The 22,537-nt window shown below is 45.1% G+C and overlaps 2 protein-coding genes across 2 annotated transcripts; one reads left to right on the top strand and one right to left on the bottom strand.

Moving 5' to 3' along the window:
• Positions 1-187: 187 nt before the first annotated feature.
• Positions 188-11,185, bottom strand: LOC108441536 (protein phosphatase methylesterase 1-like). Its single transcript, XM_017721110.2, has 15 exons — positions 10,758-11,185; positions 9,829-9,928; positions 7,648-7,740; positions 6,736-6,793; positions 6,418-6,469; positions 6,020-6,174; positions 4,616-4,706; positions 3,902-3,967; positions 3,617-3,743; positions 3,280-3,403; positions 2,791-2,835; positions 2,077-2,141; positions 1,669-1,736; positions 1,414-1,446; positions 188-480 (listed from the first exon to the last, which is right to left on the bottom strand). Exons 1-14 carry the CDS (start codon positions 11,108-11,110, stop codon positions 1,422-1,424), a joined length of 1,422 nt encoding a protein of 473 aa, XP_017576599.2. The 5' UTR covers positions 11,111-11,185; the 3' UTR covers positions 188-480; positions 1,414-1,421.
• Positions 11,186-16,646: 5,461 nt separating this feature from the next.
• si:ch211-149b19.2 (G protein-regulated inducer of neurite outgrowth 3) lies at positions 16,647-20,927 on the top strand. The gene is made up of 2 exons (XM_037541239.1): positions 16,647-17,905; positions 18,008-20,927. The coding sequence occupies exons 1-2, from the start codon at positions 16,760-16,762 to the stop codon at positions 18,944-18,946; spliced, it is 2,085 nt and encodes a 694-aa protein (XP_037397136.1). The 5' UTR covers positions 16,647-16,759; the 3' UTR covers positions 18,947-20,927.
• The last annotated feature ends 1,610 nt before the right edge of the window (positions 20,928-22,537 follow it).

Genomic DNA, 22,537 nt, shown 5'->3' with positions numbered 1-22,537 from the left:
ATCAGATTAGTGCGAGGGAAGCATTCTGCTCCGCCAGTTTTGTGAAAGAAAGTTTAAGCAGGCACAGAACAGCCAGTCAGACTTCAGGGGTCACTAGTGCCGCCCCGGCCCCCCTCTAGCTTCACCACTGCATGCACCTATACTAGGAGGTTCCCCTTTGAGCTCCTGCTCTGTACTGATAAAAGTTCTGCACACGGGTTTGAGTATGAATAAAGTTTATTGTGACTTTTGGATAAAGTTTTTCATTCTCAGTTTAAATGCCATTAGAAGACGTTTGAGTGACGCAGATGTTGACAATCAAATCGTCTGTAGCTCTAGGTGACACACCATAAAAAGGAATAAGTAAATGAATGAGAACTAATATCTATAGACTGGCACATAGAGAAACAGAAAGATGTGACAGATCCTCCGTTAGGCTGCTGGCTGTATGTGAGGGGTTCTGCCTCTAGAGGGCGCTGTGGAGCTGAGGCCTGCTGGAGGCTGGGGAAACAGAGAACAGGCATTAGCACACACTTCATTCAGATTTTGCCCTGTTTTGGTGGCTTAACAGTTAGAAATGGTTCAAAAGTCACATTTACAGCTTTCGTCTTTACCCTAAATGTGCTCAGTCAGCCGAGACATGTTTGGCATCTAAAGTTTGCTTCTGTAGTTTGGCTCTGGAGCTGCGAGGCTAACGTAGCTCTGGCTTGAGTTAACAGCCGTTTTCACGCTCAAAACCCGGACACTACTGGGGTCATCATATCAGTAATATTAAAGTTTTAACATTTTTATGTTGAAGCCACAATTTAACATAGAACTCCACCATTTTTTTTAATTTTCAGCTATTTTTACACCATTTTAGATAAACAGGTAAATAACATGGCTATAATTGTGATGTAGGCATGGCGACCCCTGGTTCCTGTCAACACCACTGTAAAGAAATCCGACTCCGTAAGTTTCTCTACAGTGAACTGTTTCACATCAAACCTCTCCGAAAGACTCTGTTAACATCTGACCCACTGAATCTTCTGTGGAAATGCTGAAACAAATCACTTTAAGAGGGATTGTAACATCTCTTGTGTAGAAAAACGAGCAGACCACATGAGGTTATGAGGAGGTTTGCCCTCATGGTTCTTTTAAAAATGTTAAAAGTGCACATTTCTAGGCCTGGAGAAGTATGGAAGTTCAGGAAATGGTTTGGAAAGATGATGGAAGTTCAGTCATCTTGGCCACGTTTCTGATTCACGTTTCACGCTCTGATGAAGCTTCTGTTCACATTAAACCTTCTCCCTCTCCCTTTCCTGGCTCAGTGACTGATATAGAAGATATTAGGAGGTGTTGAGCAGGTATGGAATGCGTTCCTGCTGAGTGGGAGACGCAGGGCAGTGCAGACATGCTGGAACTCGCTATGTATGCAGCCTGAGAGAAACTCACCCTGGAGCTCACCGCATGAAGGGGTACGAGGAGCTGAGGAACAAACGCAGGCAGTGAGATTAGCTTCGTATTTTCACTCGCCGACAAATGAGTGACTTTTAGCAACAAAGTAAAATGAAAAGTTTTTCTTTATGAAAAGTTTTTTTTTTTATGTGTAATTCTTTGCATAGCATCCCTGGTGCTGGCCCACAGGTTCTCACTGGGATCAGACGTCTACAGTGTTGATTTAAACCTGTGTGGTGCCTTTTTACTCACCTCTTAGTTTCACTGCGAGCCTCAGCAAACTTGTGCCTGGTCATGAAACTAGCAAGAGCATCAGCCACCTACAAATAACACACAAACAATTTTTTGAAACCAGGTCCTCATGGGACTTTCTGAAGCTTGTCTTCTGTACACAGAGCAGTGAGTAAACAAAGTTTACTTTTAGCAGTTCATATCATGTCATCGTATCTAGCTCCAAATACAGACTTTGAGTGATGGCGGAGAACGGCCCTTCATCTAGGCCTATTCTCAGTGTACGCTTAGGCTAGTGTGGCTTTTTGGTGGTGAATCATCACATTACAGTCTAGTCCTGGGCTTAATCTAGGTCTACCAATTTCTAGAGAATTTGAAAGGTGTAAACTGTCAAAGGTTTTATTTTAATGATACCTGCGTCACTCCTACCTTATCTGGTGTGTCTTCATGCACAGCATGGCCACAAGGGGGCAGCACCTGCATCATGAATTTGCCTGCAGAGAAGACAATTGCTCTGTTAATGTAATCAAATCTGCTAATGCAGACTGTTTCAGGCTGACCGAGAAGCAGCTCACAGACGTATATGCAGCCGCACCCTAACCTTAGCCATTATTACCTACATGGCAAAATAAACAGTATACAGAGCTCTGATATTCACAAAGGTAATGTTATGATCTATTTAAACCCCAGACATAGGTCAGTAATAAGAGGTAGAAATAAGGTAAATACATACAAAATCCTCATTTATCAATCATCTTTCTGTCGGGAGGCGTCTGCCCTGAACTCTAACTACTAAATTTGCTTTTGGGGAAAATATGGACGCTCTAATATTCGTTCTTCTGTCCTGTTAGTGTCTGACAGGGTGTCTGTTACTCAGTAATACTGCTGGTTTGGGGGTCAGGCGGACCCGCCATCAGGAACAGACTGTGTGTGTGGGTTATTGTTAGCTACAAGGATTCTTAACTGACAGCAGCAGGTGTCGGCCGTTACCTGACCCTGTTAATACAGAGCTCTCAACACACACACACACTGCTGGACACTGCAAGCACAGCTCTGTCAGGGTCCCTGATGTCAGGCCTGCTTTGCCTAACAGCTACAGTGTAACGCTGTAGGCGAGGTGCCTCCACTGACAGATTGACTGACCTTGCATTTGGCCGATGGTCAGATCTCTGTCCAGCCGGTCAATACCTGCACACAGAACAGCTCATATCAAACACCTATTAGTGGTGTTACTTCAAGTGGACAGTTCCATCCACCTGCATTACATCCACCTACCTTGTACTCGTCGGCTTCAGCACGTTTTAATTACTGTTTATTTGCTGATCTTAACACATTTGGGGGGTGGAGGGGGTGGAGGTGGTGGAGGGGTGGAGGGGTGGAGGGGGGGGGGGGGTCACAAAGTCTGGACTGTGAAAAAGTTCATGTTTTTCCAATATGTCAAACTCACCAAGTACATAAAAACGATGCACTGAAATCTGTAAATTCATTTGGTATAATGTTTAATTAGGAAAATAGTAAATCTGCTTTAATATTGAAGCTCCCTGTGGAGGGATTTTAACGCTCACTAGTAGTAGTAGAATGTTCTAGTAGTTATGCTTGTGGTTTGGTGGCGTTAAGGCCGGTGTGTATGACCTGCCAGCAGCAGCAGTTTGGGGACATTGCAGCCCAGGAACAGGTTGGAGATCCCTCTGAACCAGCCGTCCCAGTACTTCTCCGCTTTAGACAGGTCGATCCTCCAGCTGTACACACTGGACGGCTGCACAAACACACACAGCGAGTGGTGCTGAAAGACGGACCCTGTTGACACTGGGAACTGTAGGCCTGCTTATTAAGGCAGTGGGTCAGTTTGATTTCTGTTCTGTTACATGCGAGTTTACTTTTCTCACTGCTTATTGAATCATTTTGCATCAGGAAACCAGTTGTTAAAGGTAAAGATAAAGACAGTGAGGAGCACTGTGTCTGTGCTCACCTCTGACGCGGTGCTCTCAGCTTTATCAGTGACGTAGTTGAGGTCGTAGAACTCTTCATGTCCTTCAGCCACACTTTCTGTTACAGGACTGACCTGCTCGGCACAGTCCCCATCCTCTACCTCACACCTGAGAGAGAGGCACAGAGATAGAGCAGAGAGAGAGAGAGAGAGAGAGCAAGCAGTGGTCGACTACACTGAAACAACACTGTAAGCTGTATTTGGTTTTTCTCCAAACTGTAAAGCTGAAGCACAAAAGTTCTTAGATAGACTCTTAGATTACAGCACCTCCTCACTTGGCCCACCATGGACACCTTGGCTGACTCCAGATTCCTGATCTGTCCACTTTTAACACTGAAGAGCAACCAGACAAGGAGACAGTGAGTCAGAGCTCTGATCTTCCTATGATGCATTTATGCTGACAAACTGTAATACACTACAGGACGTTCAGGGGGCAACATGGCTGGTGTTTCATGAGCTTCCACACAGTTTCACGAGTTTGATGTGGAAGAACACCTGTGGTCTGCACAGATGCTCTGACCTCAACCACACTGAACGCCTTTGGGACGAACTGGAATGTCGATTGTGTGCCAGGCCTTCTTGTCCAGCATCATTGCCTGACCTCAAAAGTGGCACAGATTACCAAAGACACACTCCAAAATCTTGTGGAGCGCCTCTCCTGAAGAGTGGGGGCTGTTACAGCCACAGAGAGGGGTGCATCTCTACATAGTACCCATGGTTTTGGAGTGAGGTGTCCACCAAGCTCATGTAGGTGTGATGGTCATGTGTCTGCATACTTTTGGCCATGTAATGTAGTTTGTTGTTTTCATTAAAACAGGTCCTGATATATCATAAATGACGAAAGCAACCTAACTGAGACCACTTTCATGACTTCTGCTCAAAGTTCTGGATGATTCAAGGGGAAACAGATGATTTCTGAAGCTCTATTAATAGCAGTGACCCTCTTTAGGGCAGCAGCTGTGTGTGTGACTGTGGCTGTACCTCCATTCGATGGCGTGGTCAATAGACTTGAAGGATCTGGGTCGTCCTTTCAGGAAGTTCTGCATGCTGTGAAGCACGTCCATGGCGCTCCCTACAGAGAACACACACAATACAGCCATGTGCAGCATTTTCATTATTTAAACAGAGTGAAATTATTGAAATAGAGTGAATTTAGTAAACAAAGGCAAGATATTAAAGGAGAAATGCTCTGTTCTAGAGAAACTTAGGGTCAGAGTTGTTCATTGTGGTGATAGGAACCAGACGTCTGAAGAGTTTAAGGTCTCTAAAAGCTCCGTCACAGAAAGTTGTTACATGAAATGGTTATGAATACAGTGCCTGACATCTGAGACGACAGTTTTATGAAGGTTTTGTAATAACATTTTTTGAATCCATTGATGGTGGAGGATGTTGTAAGGAAATCAGACTTTTTCAGATTTTATTTTACCATCATCAGCATTACACAGAAAAACTCAGAGGACTCGGTGGTGGTTCTGCATAGTGAATAATATGACCATATTTGTGTTGTAGACATCACGACTCCGGGTTCCTGTCACCACCATTGTAAAGAGTCACTAAGTGTCTTTAAAACACCCAATTTCACATTTTAACTATTGAATTATGCAGAAATTTTGAGAAGTTGGCGAAATTCTCCTTTGATACTGTTTTGTACAGTTCTGCCTCATTTAACACACCAGATTATTAGCAAGGCTATTGTGAGCTGAATTTAGTGTGTTCGGCCAGAGAAATGCTAATCTCTGCAGAGCTGTGACCTGGGAGGAACTAAGTTTGACGTCCCTGCATTGGATAAAGACTGTTAAATACAATATTGCTGGGTAAAGTATGACGTTTACAGGTTTAATGATTTTGTCGCACATGAAGTACTGACTAAAAATGCTTGTGCATTATCATGATGTCACTCTATAAGAGGCACAGCTTAGTAAAGAACAGAATGTACCCTGTTTTCTGCCCTTACCCTAAATGCAGTCAGTCAGCCAAGAGATGTTTGGTGGCTGAAGTTTGCTTCCATAGTTTTGCATTAGAGCTACAAGACAAATGTTCCTAACAAGTATTGAAAGCTTACAACCCACCAATTAACAATAATCTCAAAAACACTTACATTTGGCTGACGCTCTTATCCAGAGCGATTTACAGTTTGATCATTTTACACAGGCAGGTGAAGGTGGTGTTAGGAGTCTTGCCCAAGGACTCTTATTGGTATAGTGTAGGGTGCTTACCCAGGTGGGGACTGAACCCTAGTCTACAGTGTAGAAGGCAGAGGTGTTACCCACTACACCAACCACCATTACTTACTTACTTACTGACTTATGTTGTTTCTGAAACACAGCACTGTACTGAAATAGATATAACAGCTCTTTAGACTGTTATTACAGAGTTATTACTCACCCTCCACTACATCAATAACCACCAGGCCCACCACAGTCGGCAGTAAGCTCCCACTGGCTGCATGCACTGCGATGGCTCCGCCCATACTGTGACCAACCAGGATGATAGGGGGCGGGACCTCGCCGTACGTGGCTCGCACCACATTGGCTACATCTCTGGAGAAGAGCAGTGATTGGTCAACAGCAGAAATCCATTGATCATGTCAAGTCCGCAGTGATACTGAGTCAGGCAGTTACGATTAAAGATGGAAAATCTGTTACGTTGACTGAAGTAGAGAATAATAAACTTTTATTCATTTACTTTATCTTTATGTTTTATTTTATTATTTACCGTCATTTGTCCTCCTTCATTACAGACTCATTCAATCAGTCCACAGTAATTACGCGTGCATGTATTACCTGGACATGGTCTGGGTGGAGAGGTCATCAGCATGGCGGACTTGAGTAGCCCCTGTTTGTGACGAACAACAGATTCAGTGCCTTCATTTTCTAGCATGTATCGCACTTGTTCTTTTCTTTCAGACTCTGTTTACTGTTTACTGTAACAGACAGAATAGGCCAAAGCTCTGTAGTAGAGTATAAACCACTTAAAGCATTAAATGGACACCAAATCTGAATTACAAAATTAGGTTTATTTATGTTATTCATACACGGCGTACCTGCTGTCCTAAAACATGTGTCCTGATATTATTGCACATATTTGGCCTTTGTACTCACCATGTCCTCGTAGATCCATCGCCAGGACCCTACAGGTGACCCGACTCGTCATGGCCGCCTGCGAAATGTGAGAACAGCTCATACCACAGACCAAACCAGCTGCACAGGCTGCTCCTAATTTGACTGAAAGTTCCATTGATTTTTTCAAATTTCAGAGACTGAGATGTAAACAGTCTTTCTGAGTTCTGGTGTGAACGTATACACTTCTGTACATTTACATTAATGGCATTTGTCTGACTTACTATTTGATCATTTTACACAGGGAGGTGAAGGCAGTGTTAGGAGTCTTGCCCAAGGACTCTTATTGGTATAGTGTAGGGGGCTCACCCAGGTGGGGGATTGAACCCCAGTCTACAGCATAGAAGGCAGAGGTGTTAACCACTACACTATCCAACCACCAGTGGTGTACAGTGGTGGTGACCGGAACCAGGGGTCAAAGAGTGAAGCCGTTTTATTTCATAGCCAAAACCACATTTCTGTATCGCAGCGTGTTCAAGAAATGTGGTCTCATGTTTATTCTGGGCTGTTCTCCAGCATTTATCCTGTGGATTGTGAATGTGTGGCCTTCCTTCGCTGTGTTCGTTCATTACAGTGGAAGAACTGTGTGTGCAGACATGGGCTGATGCTAGAGTGAGCTGTTAGCCCAAAGCCTTGCTGTCTGTACAGTGCGGTTGTGGCTGACGACGTTCTTTAATGAAGCACAGTGGCTTGTGCGTAAGCTTGTGCGTACAGAAGTTTAATGAGTGTGAAAAAGTGGATATAAAGTGAAATGGAAATGTGTTTCACGTTAAGTCCTCACGTTAAACCGGTGTCAGTGCTGAGCTGAGTGAACCCTGTCTGTGAGTATCTGTATTAGCGCTAGAGGACAGGGTGAGTGTTGACCAGTGGAAATGAGCTGTGTATGCAGCGTACAGTAAAAACGGCCCAGGACAGCGCTGAATGTCCTCCTCCGTGCAGCAGCACCAGCAGCGGCCCGTCCTGCCCGCTCTTATACACACGGAACACGTACAGACGTCAAGGAGTCACACCGCCTTCTCAACACAGACTAACAGCTAACACACAGAAACCGAGGACAGGAGAGCACAGTGTGGACGGCCGAGACAGCAAGACGATGCAGACAGGTCCAGTCCAGTCTGGAGTCTTTAACAGAGAATTTTAGTTCAGTCTGGATTTTTTGGAAGTAAAACCCGCCACTAAAAACGTGTCAGACTTGAAATAACGAGGCTCTACTGCAGAACTGAAGCCCTACATGCAGCAACCGCTGCGCTGACAGAAACAACACGAAATAGCCTCAGTAAGACTTCAGCTACATTAGCTTAGCGAGGTTAGCTAGTGCGCTAGACAGCATGCGCTAGCTGGCTGTTTTAAGTTGTTTCGTCTCCTTTCAAACCGGCGCGCAGAGCTTCGGTCCATCCATCAGGCCGAGGTTTTCTTTTTTAGATACTCTACTGTGCAGAAAACCTATCTGGTTAAAGACACTGAGACACTGAGGCTTCAGACAGCGTAACTGAAGCTCTACATGCGCTGAAGAGACGAAATGACTCCAGAAGGTTTGGCAGTTTGTGGTTTATATAGCACGCAGGCTAGCTGGCTAGCTAGCGCAGCCCCTAATCCATCTTAAACCTTCAGCACGTTTTCGAGGACGTGACTCTCCAAGACCTCAGCTACATTAGCTTAGCTAAATTAGCACGTGCCCTCTCCAGACTTCGCGCTGGTCGCCAGCGTCTAGTTTTGTTTCTGGCCTTTCAAACCTCTTTCCGTCAGCTTCATTCTCTCCGTCAGGCAGGAGGTTTTCTCCCATTATTATCCGCAAACAGTGTACGGTACAAAAGTAAACGAGCCGCTATAAACCCATCGGGTTTATCAAATAGCAGGGAAACGGAAGCTCTGCGCACGGTAAACGCGCTGAAGGATCAGAGGCGACACAGCTGGACATTTGAGTTAGTTTGAGGTAAGCGAGCTAGCCCGACAACTGACCCGACTGAATCCTCAGTAAATTGTACTAGCTAACGCGCTGGCTAGCGTGTGTGCTACCTAAGCCACGTGCCAGCCGACCGTTTCGAGTTTCTTTTCTTCTATGTTTACTGCGCCTAGAGCTTCATTCGGTCTGTCAGACTGACGGTTTTTCTCTTGCTATTACCTTCAGGTGCTGCGCTGTGCAAAACTAAAACCTTTCAGCTTCAACACGACTTCAGATAGTGAGGCTTGGTTACAAGCTGAAGCGCTACACACAGCAGCTGCTGTGGTAGTTTGGTTTGAAGTGGTTTGGTAGTTGGTAGTTTGTATAGCATGTAAGCTAGCTAGCGCAATAACACTAGACAACTATGGTTCTTCAAGGGTTCCTCGGTGAAGAAAGTGGTTCCATACTGAAACAACCCTTACCATGATTAAAGGGTCCTTTGCGTCCTGAAAAGGCTCTTCAGATTGATGGAGAATGTGCAGTAGATGGGGTAGATTTTCGAAAAGGGTTCTACATAGCGCCAAAAAACGGCTCTTCTATTGCTACGATGTCAGGCTTGTTAAAACAGAAGAACCATTTTTGACGCCCTTTCAAAATGGTTCTATATAGAAACATGTAAAGCACATTCTCTGTCAGTCTGAAGAACCTTTTCATAACGCAAATTATTCTCTATTTAATCATGGAAAGGGTTCTTTGAATGTTCATGGCTCTATATAGAATCATGCTCTTTACTGAAGAACCTTTGAAGAACCATCGTGTGTGTGTAATCCAGGAGAAGTTTAAGAGTAAGTTTTAAACTCAGTAAGTTTTAAGATCTCAGCTAGATTAACTTCAGCTATGTTAGCTGTGTGCTAGCATGGAGAGCTTCATTCTGACCATCAGGCTGAAGGTGTCTTACTAAGGAGAGGCCTGTTTGAAGCTGTATGGAGCCTAAAGCCACAGTGAGCTGCGGGAGAGCAGCACTGTCATAATCCTGATGACATTGCAGTGATATACGGATCAGTGGGCCGTACTCACTGTAACCCACTCTTTAGAGGACTTTACTCTTGTGCACTCAGTTAAAAGCTTCATTACACCATTTCCAGTTACGCCCATCATCTTATGCCAGAGTCTTGTGTGCGAGTGAAGGATATGTCCTTGCTTTCTGCCGATCCCACCACCACGTCGTCCATCATCTCAAAGTATTCGCTCCAGGACACGGGGGAGTAATCCCGCTTTCTGCCCACTCCATGACTGAGAGAGAGAGAGAGAGAGAGAGAGAGAGAGAGAGAGAGAGAGAGAGAGAGAGAGAGAGAGAGAGATACAGAGAGAGAGACAGAGAGAGAGAGAGAGAGACAGAGAGAGACAGAGGGAGAGAGAGAGGAACAGAGAGAGAGAGAGAGACAGAGAGAGAGAGAGACAGAGAGAGAGACAGAGAGAGAGAGAGAGCGACAGAGAGAGAGACAGAGAGAGAGACAGAGAGAGAGAGACAGAGAGGGACAGAGAGAGAGAGAGAGAGACAGAGAGAGAGACAGAGAGAGAGAGACAGAGAGAGACAGAGAGAGAGACAGAGAGAGAGACAGAGAGAGAGAGAGACAGAGAGAGAGACAGAGAGAGAGGAACAGAGAGAGAGAGACACAGAGAGAGAGAGAGATGACATCCTCAACCTTAAGGCTACCAAAACATTGTTTCCCAACCTGCTCCTTAGAGGATCCACAGATTCCTTCATCCCTGTGTGTTGTGAGTTGGGTTGGAGCAAAAATGTGGACTGTCTGGAGGCCCTGAGGACTTGATCGGGAATTACTGTACCAAAAATGTTAGAAGCGATCCTGTTCTAGTTGGTTGCTAGTATCTAGTATCTAGTATCTATCCACATATCTGTCCTCATCCAACACTGTGGCTTTCCAAACTCCAGCGAGTGGGAATGGACATCTAAACTGGTCAGTAGCATCGAAAATATGCTCAAACGTGCTAAACCTTGCACTTTTCCACGATTGACACTTTTTTAACAGCTAACTTTACTCTTTTACAGGCCTGACACTTTCAAAGCTGTTTAAATGGTCAGAATCAGACTCAGTCTTACTTCTCAGTGTCGAAGTTCTCCTCCCACATGCTGCTGTCGGTGCGAGCGGCGTCAGAGCGGAGCTGAGAGTCGGACGTACAGCTCTCTGAACCGGAGGCCATCAGACACAGACCGAGAGGGTGTGAGACTAAAGATGCACATGAGGGGCTACATACACTCACACACGCTGACCAGACAGCCACTCGTGTGGAGAGTGTACAGGTGCAGCAGACAGACGGACCAAACTCAGCATCTGATTGGAGCAGAGACTCTCTCAGAAAACTCAGGGAGTCAGGTGTTTCTGTGATGTGTGTGTGTGTGTGTGTGTGTGTGTGTGTAGGTGTGTGTGTGTGTGCGTTATTTTTTAAGGCCATTTCTAGATGTTCTAATACATTCTGGAAAAAAAGTACTGTGAAAAACTGATGGATTGGATTGAATTGATTGGTTGAATTCATCATTTCTATACAAATAAATAAATCACATGTTATCGCTGTCTACATCTTTGGAACAAAGCAAGCGGCCTGTACCTTGTGTGAACATTTCATGATGATTGGACCAATAAAAAAGCTCCAAAATGGCTTGGAATGACATCTGTTTACATGAACTTTCATTACAAGTTAGGAACGTTTTTGTCTCCTGTAAAGTTTCCATTATGGAGATGCTTTATTTACTTATTTCTTCACTTATCATCGCGCTGTGTCTTTCAGTTTGCTTACGTTTGGCTGTAACTGTGGTGTGATACATTTTCTTTGCGTTAAAATCACGTCCTCAGTGGAATCACTCCTTTAGTTACATATACAGAGGCGTCCAAACGTCTAAGATCGCGAATGAAAATGCGTCTATTCATCAGCATCGTTTTTCCATAACAATCTGAGTGAGCTGAAATGTGAACGTGAACGTCAGAGTTTGGTATTTGTTCCTGGACTCCGTATGGCAGCAGATCAAATCCACCTGACAGGCGTCTGAACACCAGCTTCAATAGACGAGGTAAAACTAAAAAGCAGCATTACCTTTTCGTACATGGGCCTGAACATGATCAGCGTCACTTGTTTGCTTCGGTTTGAATAATAACCTACAAATGTTGGTTTATTTCCAAGTTTAAATGAGAAAATCCCAGTTTGTCTCAGCTCCAGAGCAGGACTCTGCTCTTTTCCACGGCTGGTGAAGGCAGCTGGAGACACGGGGGTCTGCACTGCAGCCCCCTCAGGGTTTAAACGCCCAGAGGGTAAATCTGAACGAGGAGACAGAGGAACTGTGTGAGGAACTCTGTAACCTGCCTTACTCACAGAGCTACAGGTCAGTGGAATAATGAATACACACACATAATAAAGCAAATGAAGCGAGTTCTTAGAAAAAGTGGCATAATAGTTTGTTTATAATAGAAAAGCTGGTAACACTGACAAAACTACACCATCATACGTCATGACCGGTTTCATATGCTTGACAGCTCTTTTGTAATGTGTGATGTTATAACAGCTTATGTCACATGCTTTCTTCTGTGTGCTCTAGTTGGCCATGACATCATACATCATAACATCTGTCATAACAGTCACTGGTCACGTCGTGCGATACTGTCATGTTACTGAGCATCTCGTGACAGCATATGACATCTGCTGTGACGTGTTGATGGCACTCTTATGTCAATATCATGTAGCAGAGATCAAGTAAAGTGTTACTGAATAGTCTCAGATACACGCCGCTTAAATAAGCCGCAGGTTTTCTGAGGCTTGCAGTCCCGTTTTTACAGCTATACTTACAATCATATGCAAAATTACTGTCACGTTACATGTTTTGTTTAATTGAACCTCGTAACAATCCAGACTTATTGCATTCTAAGGCTTATTGTTCAGCAGCTACAGGGACTTCATTGCAAACTAACGGACCCTTTCTTTAGGTAAAGACGTGTGGCTTGTTAATACGTCCCCTACATATAAATGTAAGGAATTTCACAGCTAATTTTAATGTGCCTTTCTTTATGTCTGTTTACTGTATAAACTTAAAACATCAGATATAAAATGGGCCATAACTTTTGCACAGGCCTCATTTTATGTGTTTTATGTGTTTTCCAATGTGTTAAATTCACATTTGGTAATCAGTGTGTTGGTGTAACCGAGTGTGTTCATGTGTGAGTGATGAACACACTTGAATGGAGTTGACTCAGCACGTTTTGCTTTCCTCCACCGGGGCTTTTTACTCAGCCTCTCTTTACTGCTCAGGTGCTGATGATGGTAATGACTGGTTGCCAGGCAACGTAGATCATATGACTGTGCTGTGTACAGACGTACAGATGCTGGTGATGGTAACGACTGGATGCCCAGTAACCCACATTGCATGGCAGTACAATAAAAAAAATGACAGGTGCTTGTGACAACAGTGACGGGTTGCCTGGCAACCAGGGATGCAGGGCAGGTGAAAGATACCATAATAACACGTCGCTTGGCAACACGGATGGTATGACTGGACTGTAAACTGTTTACAGGTTCTGCTGAGACAGTAAGGGGTTGGTGAGCATCCCAGATGGCAGCAATAGTGCTGTTAAAATCTTACGGGTGATGGCTGCAGCTGGTTGCCTGGCAACCAAAATCAACTACAGCGGTGGTAAGAGTAATGACTGGTTGCCTGGCAACCTGTTGACCTGGACTGGATGACTGTACAAGCTCTTCACTACAAGCCTGCAGTGAAACTTTACCGAAAAAGATCAAAGCATCCTTAGCACAACAGCAGTGCCATAGAAATAATGCATGCTTATTAGTTAAAGGGGAACTTCACCAATATATCAAAATTCCTCCAAAGTTAAATCATCAAGATTAAAGTTAGTCTGAGCGGTTTGATGTGAAATGTTCCATGTCTGTGCACAAAGGTGGTCACAGGAACCAGATGTCTGAGGTATGAATACACTGCTTGATGCCTGTGACATTGTTTTATGATAGTTTTGAGAAGTAGTCATAGTTTTTTTATGATTTTTTTTATGATATTTTTTTTTTTTATTTCCACTATTTCACTGATGTCAGCATTGCATATAAAAAGTCATAAAACTGGGTTCACTACTGGTTTTTGGATAAGAAGTAAAATGCCTATATTTTTGATATATTATATCTTCTGGGAAGGCTTTCCACAAGGGTTAGGAATGTGTTTATGGGAATTTCTGACCGTTCTTCCAGAAGCACATTTGTGAGGTCAGACACTGATTTTGTACGAGAAAGCCTGGCTCACAGTCTCCACTCTAATTCATCCCAAAGGTGTTCTATCGGGTTGCAGGCCAGTCAAGTTCTTCCACACCAAACTGGCTCATCCGTGTCTTTATGGACCTGCTTTGTGCACTGGTGCGCATGTTGGAACAGGAAGGGGCCGTCCCCTAACTGTTCCCACAAAGTTGGGAGCATGAAATTGTCCAAAATCTCTTGGTGCTGAAGCTTTAAGAGTTCCTTTCACCTGGAACTAAGGGGCCGAGCCCAACTCCTGAAAAACAACCCCACACCATGATCCCCCCTCCACCAAACTTTACACTTGGCACAATGCAGTCAGACAAGTACCGTCTCCTGGCAACTGCCAAACCCAGACTCGTCCATCGGATTGCCAGACGGAGAAGCGTGATTGGTCACTCCAGAGAACACGTCTCCACTGCTCTAGAGTCCAGCGGCGGCACTTTACTCCTTGCGCTTGGTGGTGTAAGGCTTGGATGCAGCTGCTCGGCCATGGAAACCCATTCCATGAAGCTCTCTACGCTGTTCTTGAGCTAATCTGAAGGCCACGTGAAGTTTGGAGGTCTGTAGTGATTGACTCTGCAGAAAGTTGGTGACCTCTGCGCACTATGCCCCTCAGCACCCGCTGACCGCTCTGTCATTTTACATGGCCGACCACTTCGTGGCTGAGTTGCTGTCGTTCCCAATCACTTCCACTTTGTTATAATCCCACTGACAGTTGACTGTGGAATATTTAATAGTGAGGAAATTTCACGACTGGACTTGTTCCACAGGTGGCGTCCGATCACGGTACCACGCTGGAATTCACTGAGCTCCTGAGAGCGACCCATTCTTTCACTAATGTCTGTAGAAGCAGTCTGCAGGCCTAGGGGCTCGGCTTTATACACCTGTGGCTGTGGAAGTGACTGGAACACCTGAATCCAATGATTTGGATGGGTGAGTGAATACTTTTGGCAATATAATGTACATGTAAGACCCCTGTTTCCTGTCACCCCCACTGTAAAGATATCTGGGTCTGTAAGTTTCTCTACAGCGAGCCACTACATCTGAATGACTGATGTATGCAGAATTTTGAAATTCTGAAAGACTGGTGGAGTTCCCCTTTAAGTGTAAAGACCTCTGAACACCCTTTATAATGATGCTGATTTAAACGCATTGCTGGTTATCTGGGGCGAAAAGAAACAGCAACGCGCGTGAATGGACGTCACTGTAAAAGGGGTTGATGCACTCAAAGGGGAACTCCACCAGTTTTTCTACATTTCTTTCTGCTGGAAGCCTCTCGTGCTCTGCGGTCATCAGCCGGCTCGATGGAAAACTAAAGCACGCGTTAAACCCCAAGTAGCTCTCACTGGGACGAGCAGGCGCGAGTCACGTGACGCATCTCATGCTTTCTCACGCGAGCGCGCGTCGTTCCGCCTCATCCCGTCCTCCTCCTCCTCCTCCTCCTCCTCCTCCTCCAGCCAGCCGTGCAGCTCCGGCAGACAGCTGCAGCCATGAGATCAGCGCCAGCATCACACACTCCAGATACAGCTGCTCAGGTAGGACTGCACGAGCTCCGGATTCAGCACAGGTGATATGCACGAGATCTGATGTGCACGCGCATGGCTCTTCTGCTTTTTTGATTTTGCTGGACAATCGAGTGAATGCGGTTAGTATTTCAGCCTGGAAACCACAGTCCACCTCCCAACCCACCCTGGGTGTGAGCAGTGGTCAGAGGCTCTGGTGTTGTGTGTTGTTACTGCCTGAGAAGCTTAAACTTGATTAGAGTGTAAACTGCATGCCAGTTAAAGGGGAATTCCACCCATTTTACAAAATCACACAATTCAGTCTTTTGATGTGAACAAAGTCAAGCAGAGCTGTTTGGTGTGAAACGATGCGTTGTGGGAAAAGCTGCCGACTTTCTGACAGGGATGGTGATGGGAACCAGGGGTATGTCTACAACACGAACAGCCGTTTCATTCGCTATACAAAACCACCAGTGACCCCACACGAGTGCTCTGAGTTCTTATATGCAGCGTTGAACGTGGTAAATCTGGGGAAAAAATACGTTTTCTTTGGGGACTATATTGCCCCACAATGCCCTGCCTGTTCCTCTACACCATATAAGGATTTAAAAAACATCATTTTTAAATGAGAAGCTTACACCAAACTGTCGTCCCAAACTCTTCGGACGTCCGGTTCCTATCACCACCACTGTGAAGAACCCTGAATCTAAGTTTCTCTAGAATGGAATATTTCACACAAAACCACTCTGACTTTGTTTACATCTTTTCTTTTTTTAAAATTTTCCCTGGAAAAAACCCTGTTAATGGGAGATGGGGGTCGTGAGAGTACCCCACTGAGGTAATTCTCTGCCTCAGAGCTGAGAACGGGTATTGGAGCGGCAAAAATACAAATACAGTTACATGACGTTCCCACGGCTGGGAGAAAGTGCTGCCCTAAATATTTTACGTCTCTTCATAGCAATGTAGTGAAGGCTTCCAGTGTGTTGACGCATGTAATTCAATGACTAAGATTTGAATGTCAATATTTAATTACAGTAGAGCAAGTACATCATATCTTCAAAGGGAAACTTTGGGAAAAGACATTTGGGCCTTTAATGTGTATTAATGTATATTTTTTCCAAGTAATTTTGAGCCATTCGTGATAAAATATTCAGATTATGTAAAAAGTACAAACAACCCAGAAAAGCTGAATTTTTTATGACTGTCACTTCACTGACTCCAGTCGCTGCCTCTGAATATGACCCCATCAAAACCAGCCAATCGCCTTAATTTCTCTGCATACAGCTCGTTCAAACAGACAGCAGTAACTGGTTAGATGGAGTCCCGCCAAGGCTACCCACATTCCCCTAGGTATGGCAAGCCCAAAGGGTCTTGGGAGACTGAGTCCAAATCCACAAACCAGCACAAAAAGGACACCACAGCTCCAAGCACAGGACATGGAAGAAATGCAGAGCAGGGAAGTGGGTCAGTACCATCTGACAGGAGAGGAACATCCAGAGCCGCTCCGATTCAACCAAAAACACTAACCACAACTGTTACACCAAGCTCTCCAATGCCTTTAGCTTCCTCACCAACAACATCAAAAATGCTCCTCGTCCAAGCATCTACAGCTAAACATACCACAGTCTCTTCACCAGTCACTGCCAAACATGCTGTTGGGACCCCTGAGGGTTTGACTCTGCCTCTCCAGACCACAGTAACGACAGGAACCAGGCTGAAGTCCCCGAGCAGCAGCAGAACAGGAGAGCTGAAGGCATCTGCTAGAAGCTCTCCCAAAAATCTCCACAAAACCACCTCAGCATCTCAGATCAATGCGCCTGCAAACTCTCCAAAGAACATGCAAAAAACAGCTTCGGCTGTCACGATAACAAGTCCAGACTTGCCAAAGAGCATCCATCGAGCAGCTCCCTCTCAAATCCCCAGGGCCACATCCAGCCCCAAGCTCAGGCCCAGCTCTGCTGCATCACTCACAGTGGACAAAACTGACACTTGCAAGAAAGGGGGCAACAGAGAGGGGGTGCATTCACTCTCACCAAAACTAAGAACACAAGCAGTGGCAAACAGCCCACAGGTAGACAGCATGACGCAACCAGGTACAGAATACAACAAGGAGAAAAGCCCTCAGAGGCATAGCGAGGAAAAGAAGGGGCGTGTAGAGAGGAAAGGCGGAGAAGACGTCCTTCAGGACATCCAAGTGGGACAAATCCCCAAAAGAAGCGACCTCACTATCCAGGTAGCATCTAAATGTCCCAGCTCTCCACAAGATAAGAAGCAGCTATCACCAGCGGAGACCCCCTCTGCAGCACAGTCGAAAGAGACGACGGGCAAGGCAGAAACAAATGTCATGACCCAAGAGAGAGAGTGTGTCACAGAGAAAAGGAAGAAGGGGGAGAGAGAGAAGGAAGAGCGAGAGAAGGAAAGACTGAGGGAAAAGATGAAGGAGAAGAGAGACGAGGAAAGGAGAAGAGAGGAACAAATAAAGGAGGAGTATAGGAAAGAGAAAGAGAGGGAAGAGAGAAAGAGGAAAGAGAGTGTGAGAGAACAAGAGATGGACAAGGAGAGGAGGAGGGAAAAAGAGAAGGAAGAGAAAGAAAGAGAAAAGAAGGCAGCAGGTCAGATCTGCAAGAGCTTCAAAGATGCTTCAACAATGACTGTAGAAGATCACGCTTCTGTAAAAACTCTCGATGCTGGCCTGCAGACGGACTTGGGGTACATGGATGCTGCAGTCCAGGCTGTTGTAGAGGTCACCAGCAGGTCCACAACCACAAGTCCAGCTCTGACTCTTCGGCCCTGGAGCCAGATGGACCCAGACCTCAGCAACCATGGGAAAACCTCTGGAACCTCTGGCGTGAACTTAGAAAATGGACTTAGTCCAGATGCCAGCTCGGATTCTGACTGGCTGTCAGGTTTATCATCACCAACTGCTGCTACAGCGGGAACAAAGCCCAAATTTCTGGGCCCACCCCCTTACAAGTCCCCAAATAGCTACAGACCTCCTCACCAACATGTGTGCCAAATAGATATTGAATTGCGCAGCCAGTCCTCTCTGTCTGACAGCCTGGCTCTGCCCCAGGTCACTGTCAGTGAAGTCAGCCCAGCAAGTCACAGTGGACTGTCATATTCAGGGTCAGTGGAGAAGGACTCTTCAGCCAGGTCTGGCTTGGAAGTGCAATCCAAGGAAGAGGCAAAAGAGACAGACAAAGCAGAGAAAGGTCCACCTCCTGAGGTGGTCTGGGATGAGCAGGGCATGACGTGGGAGGTCTATGGAGCAGCGGTGGATATGGAATCTCTCGGCTTTGCCATCCAGAACCACCTTCAGAAGAAGATCCGGGAACACGAGCAGCGCATAGGGACTCTGCGCAAGTCCATCTCGCTCTCCGAGCGCTCTCCTCCTTACATGAAAGGAGCAAAGAAAAAGAAGAAGAGGAATGTCTTCCGCTCACTGTTCCGCGGCCCTGCCTGCTGCTCGAAGGCGCAGGCCAAAGCTGAAGGGGCACAGTGACCCACCATGTGTTTGCAAACCTTTGAAAGAAGGTACTTGTTGGAACTTTGTCACAGAACAGCACCTCAAAGTCATTCCAAAAGAGTTTGAGGCAGAACCTCAAATGTGAACTCTAGATTGCCACACACTCTTATTGATGTCCATAGCCTGGTGGGATTGTGAGGAACAGTTCATAAACCTCCTAGCTGCTGTGTTTCTACTTATATCTTTATGGGACTCTGTCAAAGCACTGATGTTATTAGGTTTCAAAAGTAGCAAATAATTTGTTCACGTGAGTCACTATTAGCGCACAGTCTGCAAATGAGCACTTTTCACTAGCTGCATCTGTATAATGTAGCACTTACACGGAATGTAATGCTATGCATGCCCAGTTAGTTGGGTGTTTTAGCTGACCCAAGTTCACCTGCACACTGGAAAAGGCCTCGGTTGGTCATAGGTGGTGATGTGTGGCCAGCCAACATTGCCTAAACCACAACTTTGATATTACTATTACAGTCTGGGATTTGAGACCAGTGCTGATCCTTGGGTACCTCACAGTTTACTCTTTCCTTTCCTGCCACCTAAATAACTGATTCAGTTTGTCAACTAACTAATACAATTTATTTTTTTACCCTAAAGTCCAGAGCCTGTATGTTAAGGAAGCCTGATTTAAAGTGCATTTCGTTGCTGCTGGCAACAAAACCTTGTATCTTGAAAATGGTGACTTTACTGGAGAAAAACAAACCTTGAAATGAAAGTTAATGCAACCTAATTTTTTCAAAATATTTTTGGACCATTTTTGTTGGTCCATTCGCCATAATTTCACAAGGACAAAGTACATTAAGGAACATTTCTGTAAATGTGTCAGTTTGGCATGTTTTGCTGATTGACATCTGTATGAAATGTTCACAAGGGACAACTGAAATTTTCAAATATTTGCAAAAAAGTGAAAAAAACCCCAAATTCATACACAAGTTTTTTGCACGACAGCAACAATTTGCTTGTTTACATTGTTTTTGCAGCTATGCTAGTTATGCTAAAATCCACCTATGCTAAAATACTTATTTATCGGTTCAGATGCTCGAGGCATCTAAAATGACTTTAGGTTAGCTAATTGTAATATTAATGTGTGTCCCCTGTTGCCTTATTATTATAGAAACAGTAGCTTTTTCCTTTGAAGTAGAACTTTAGCACTGCCAGAGTTCAGTTTTTACTCCGACAGTGAGCTGATGAGTGAGATCATGCTTGTTCTATCAGGGACGACACTAAACTCCACAGTACTGTTGCCTTCCAGGACATTCTTACTTAAGCTTGCGCAAACGAGGAACTGACCTGGTCTCAGATCACAGGGCGGATTTGTGGTGTTTTGTGTTTGAGCACTTTACCTGAATGTATGCACGCACTTCATGATGTAGCAATGCCACAGAGCCACTCTGTCCCTGTACTACACTGAGCTGAAATGGTACGATTGTGATATGTCAATTAAGTAATACATTCCAAAGACAAGGCACTTGGTACAGAGCGCTTTGGCTGTAGCAGAAAGATGTTCAACAATGTTCACATTACAAGTCTTTTTGGCTCAGTTCTGATCTGGTCTTTCAAACTTGATGGTTCACAGTCTTGTAGGTAAGGTTTTGTTCACTGGGTGGCGGGGGGGCAATTAGATGCACTGCACTTTTTCAGCAACTAGAACATTAACAGGGCAGGATATTAGCATGACCTGGTCAGCAGGTAACATGCGCCAACGGTCTGTTCAGTATCAGTATTATTCAGAGACAGGTACTGAAACAGTCACTGTAACACAAAGTAAACTACAACACACAAATTAAAATGTTACCTTACTAGGCCGGTCTAAGCTGGTTTATGCTGGTTTATGCTGGTCTGGTGCTGGTTGATCAGCATACAAGCACTCAAAACACAACATCAACTGATCAGCCATAACATTAAAACTACCTCCTTGTTTCTACACTCATTGTCCATTTTATCAGCTCTGCTGACCATATAGGAGCACTTTGTAGTTCTACAGTTACAGACTGTAGTCCATTGGTTTCTCTGATACTCTGTTACCCTGTTCTTCAGTGGTCAGGATCCCCACAGCACCACCACAGAGCAGGTACTATTTGGGTGGTGGATCATTCTCAGCACTGCAGTAACACTGACATGGTGGTGGTGTGTTAGTGTGTGTTGTGCTGGTCTGAGTGGATCAGACGCAGCAGTGTGTGAGATTCGCAGACGCTCGCAGATAAGATGCAGTGATTTTAATGATCCACTCAGTCCAAAGGGTAAAACACAACTCACGGTGAAAGATCCAGTCCAGTAATCGAAAACATGAAACCATCCGAAAACAGGACAACAGTATCCAAGGGGCAAAAACACAAACCATACATGGGAAAACTCGTCCAAGGTTCGATACACAGAACAACAGAACAACAGAACAACAGAACAACAGAACAACAGAACAACAGAACAACAGAATCAGCGAACGCTCAGTGATCGTCTAAACAATACTTTGCAAGGTTCTCAACCTGAGTCCCTGCTTAAATATTAGTAGAGGACGAGCATCAGGTGAAAGGAGTTCAATAATCAGGCGACTGAGAGCGCTGAGAGGTGCATGGGGAAACCACGTGACCTGTCTGAGAATCTTAGGGTTTGGAGTTTTCAAAGGCCGAGTCCCCTAGCACGTGATCGATCATGTGGTCTCCCCTAGCACTCTGGGGGATGAAGTCCAGCTCCTTCGCAGAATGCATGACACAGTGCTGCTGGAGTTTTTAAACATCTCAGTGCCACTGCTGGACTGAGAACAGTCCACCAACCAATAATATCCTGCCAACAGCGTCCTGTGGGCAGCATCCTGTGACCACTGATGAAGGATTGGAGGAAGACCAACATAGACTGTGCAGCAGCAGATGAGCTGTCGTCTCTGACTTTACATCTACAAGGTGGACCGACAAGGTAGGAGTGTCTAGTAGAGTGGACAGTGAGTGGACACAGTGTTTAAAAACTCCAGCAGCACTGGGTCTGATCCACTCATACCAGCACAACACACACTAACACACCACCAACACGTCAGTGTTACTGCAGTGCTGATGTCAGGCATGCAGCCAGTCCACAAACGGACATGAACTGCATTCCCTAGAATCCTCTATTATGAGGCGGAGCTATTTCCCTCACTCCCATTCCCACTCGAACTCCATTACCCAGACTCCTCAGTCACATGATTTCTGAAAACTCTCCATCACCCTGTCGTTCAAGGTCGCCTGAATTCTGACTTTCCTCAGCTGTGTATTTGTCACATGGCTATTTAGACTAGACTAGTGTATAAGCCTGGGCTTTAGCGTATACTAGTTGTGAAGTATCGCTTTCCTTTGTGAGAATTCTGAATTCCTTCTGGTGTTTATTGTGTTTTTGACTTTCTGCCTGTTTTCCTGTTGACTCTGTGTTTTTGGATTTGCCCCTTTGCACTTCTGCCTGGTTTATTGAATTCATGGTTTTGACTCATTGCTTGTTTTGTGGACTCTGTTTTAGTCGCCCTTCTAACTCTGCTATGTTTTCTGGAACTGACCTCTGTCTGTATCCCGACTACGCTCTGCATCACTGGGTCTACAAGTAAAG

The sequence above is a fragment of the Pygocentrus nattereri genome, chromosome 9, assembly GCF_015220715.1.
Source record: "Pygocentrus nattereri isolate fPygNat1 chromosome 9, fPygNat1.pri, whole genome shotgun sequence".
NCBI lineage: Eukaryota > Metazoa > Chordata > Actinopteri > Characiformes > Serrasalmidae > Pygocentrus > Pygocentrus nattereri.
This window is presented reverse-complemented; position numbering and strand designations above follow the sequence as displayed.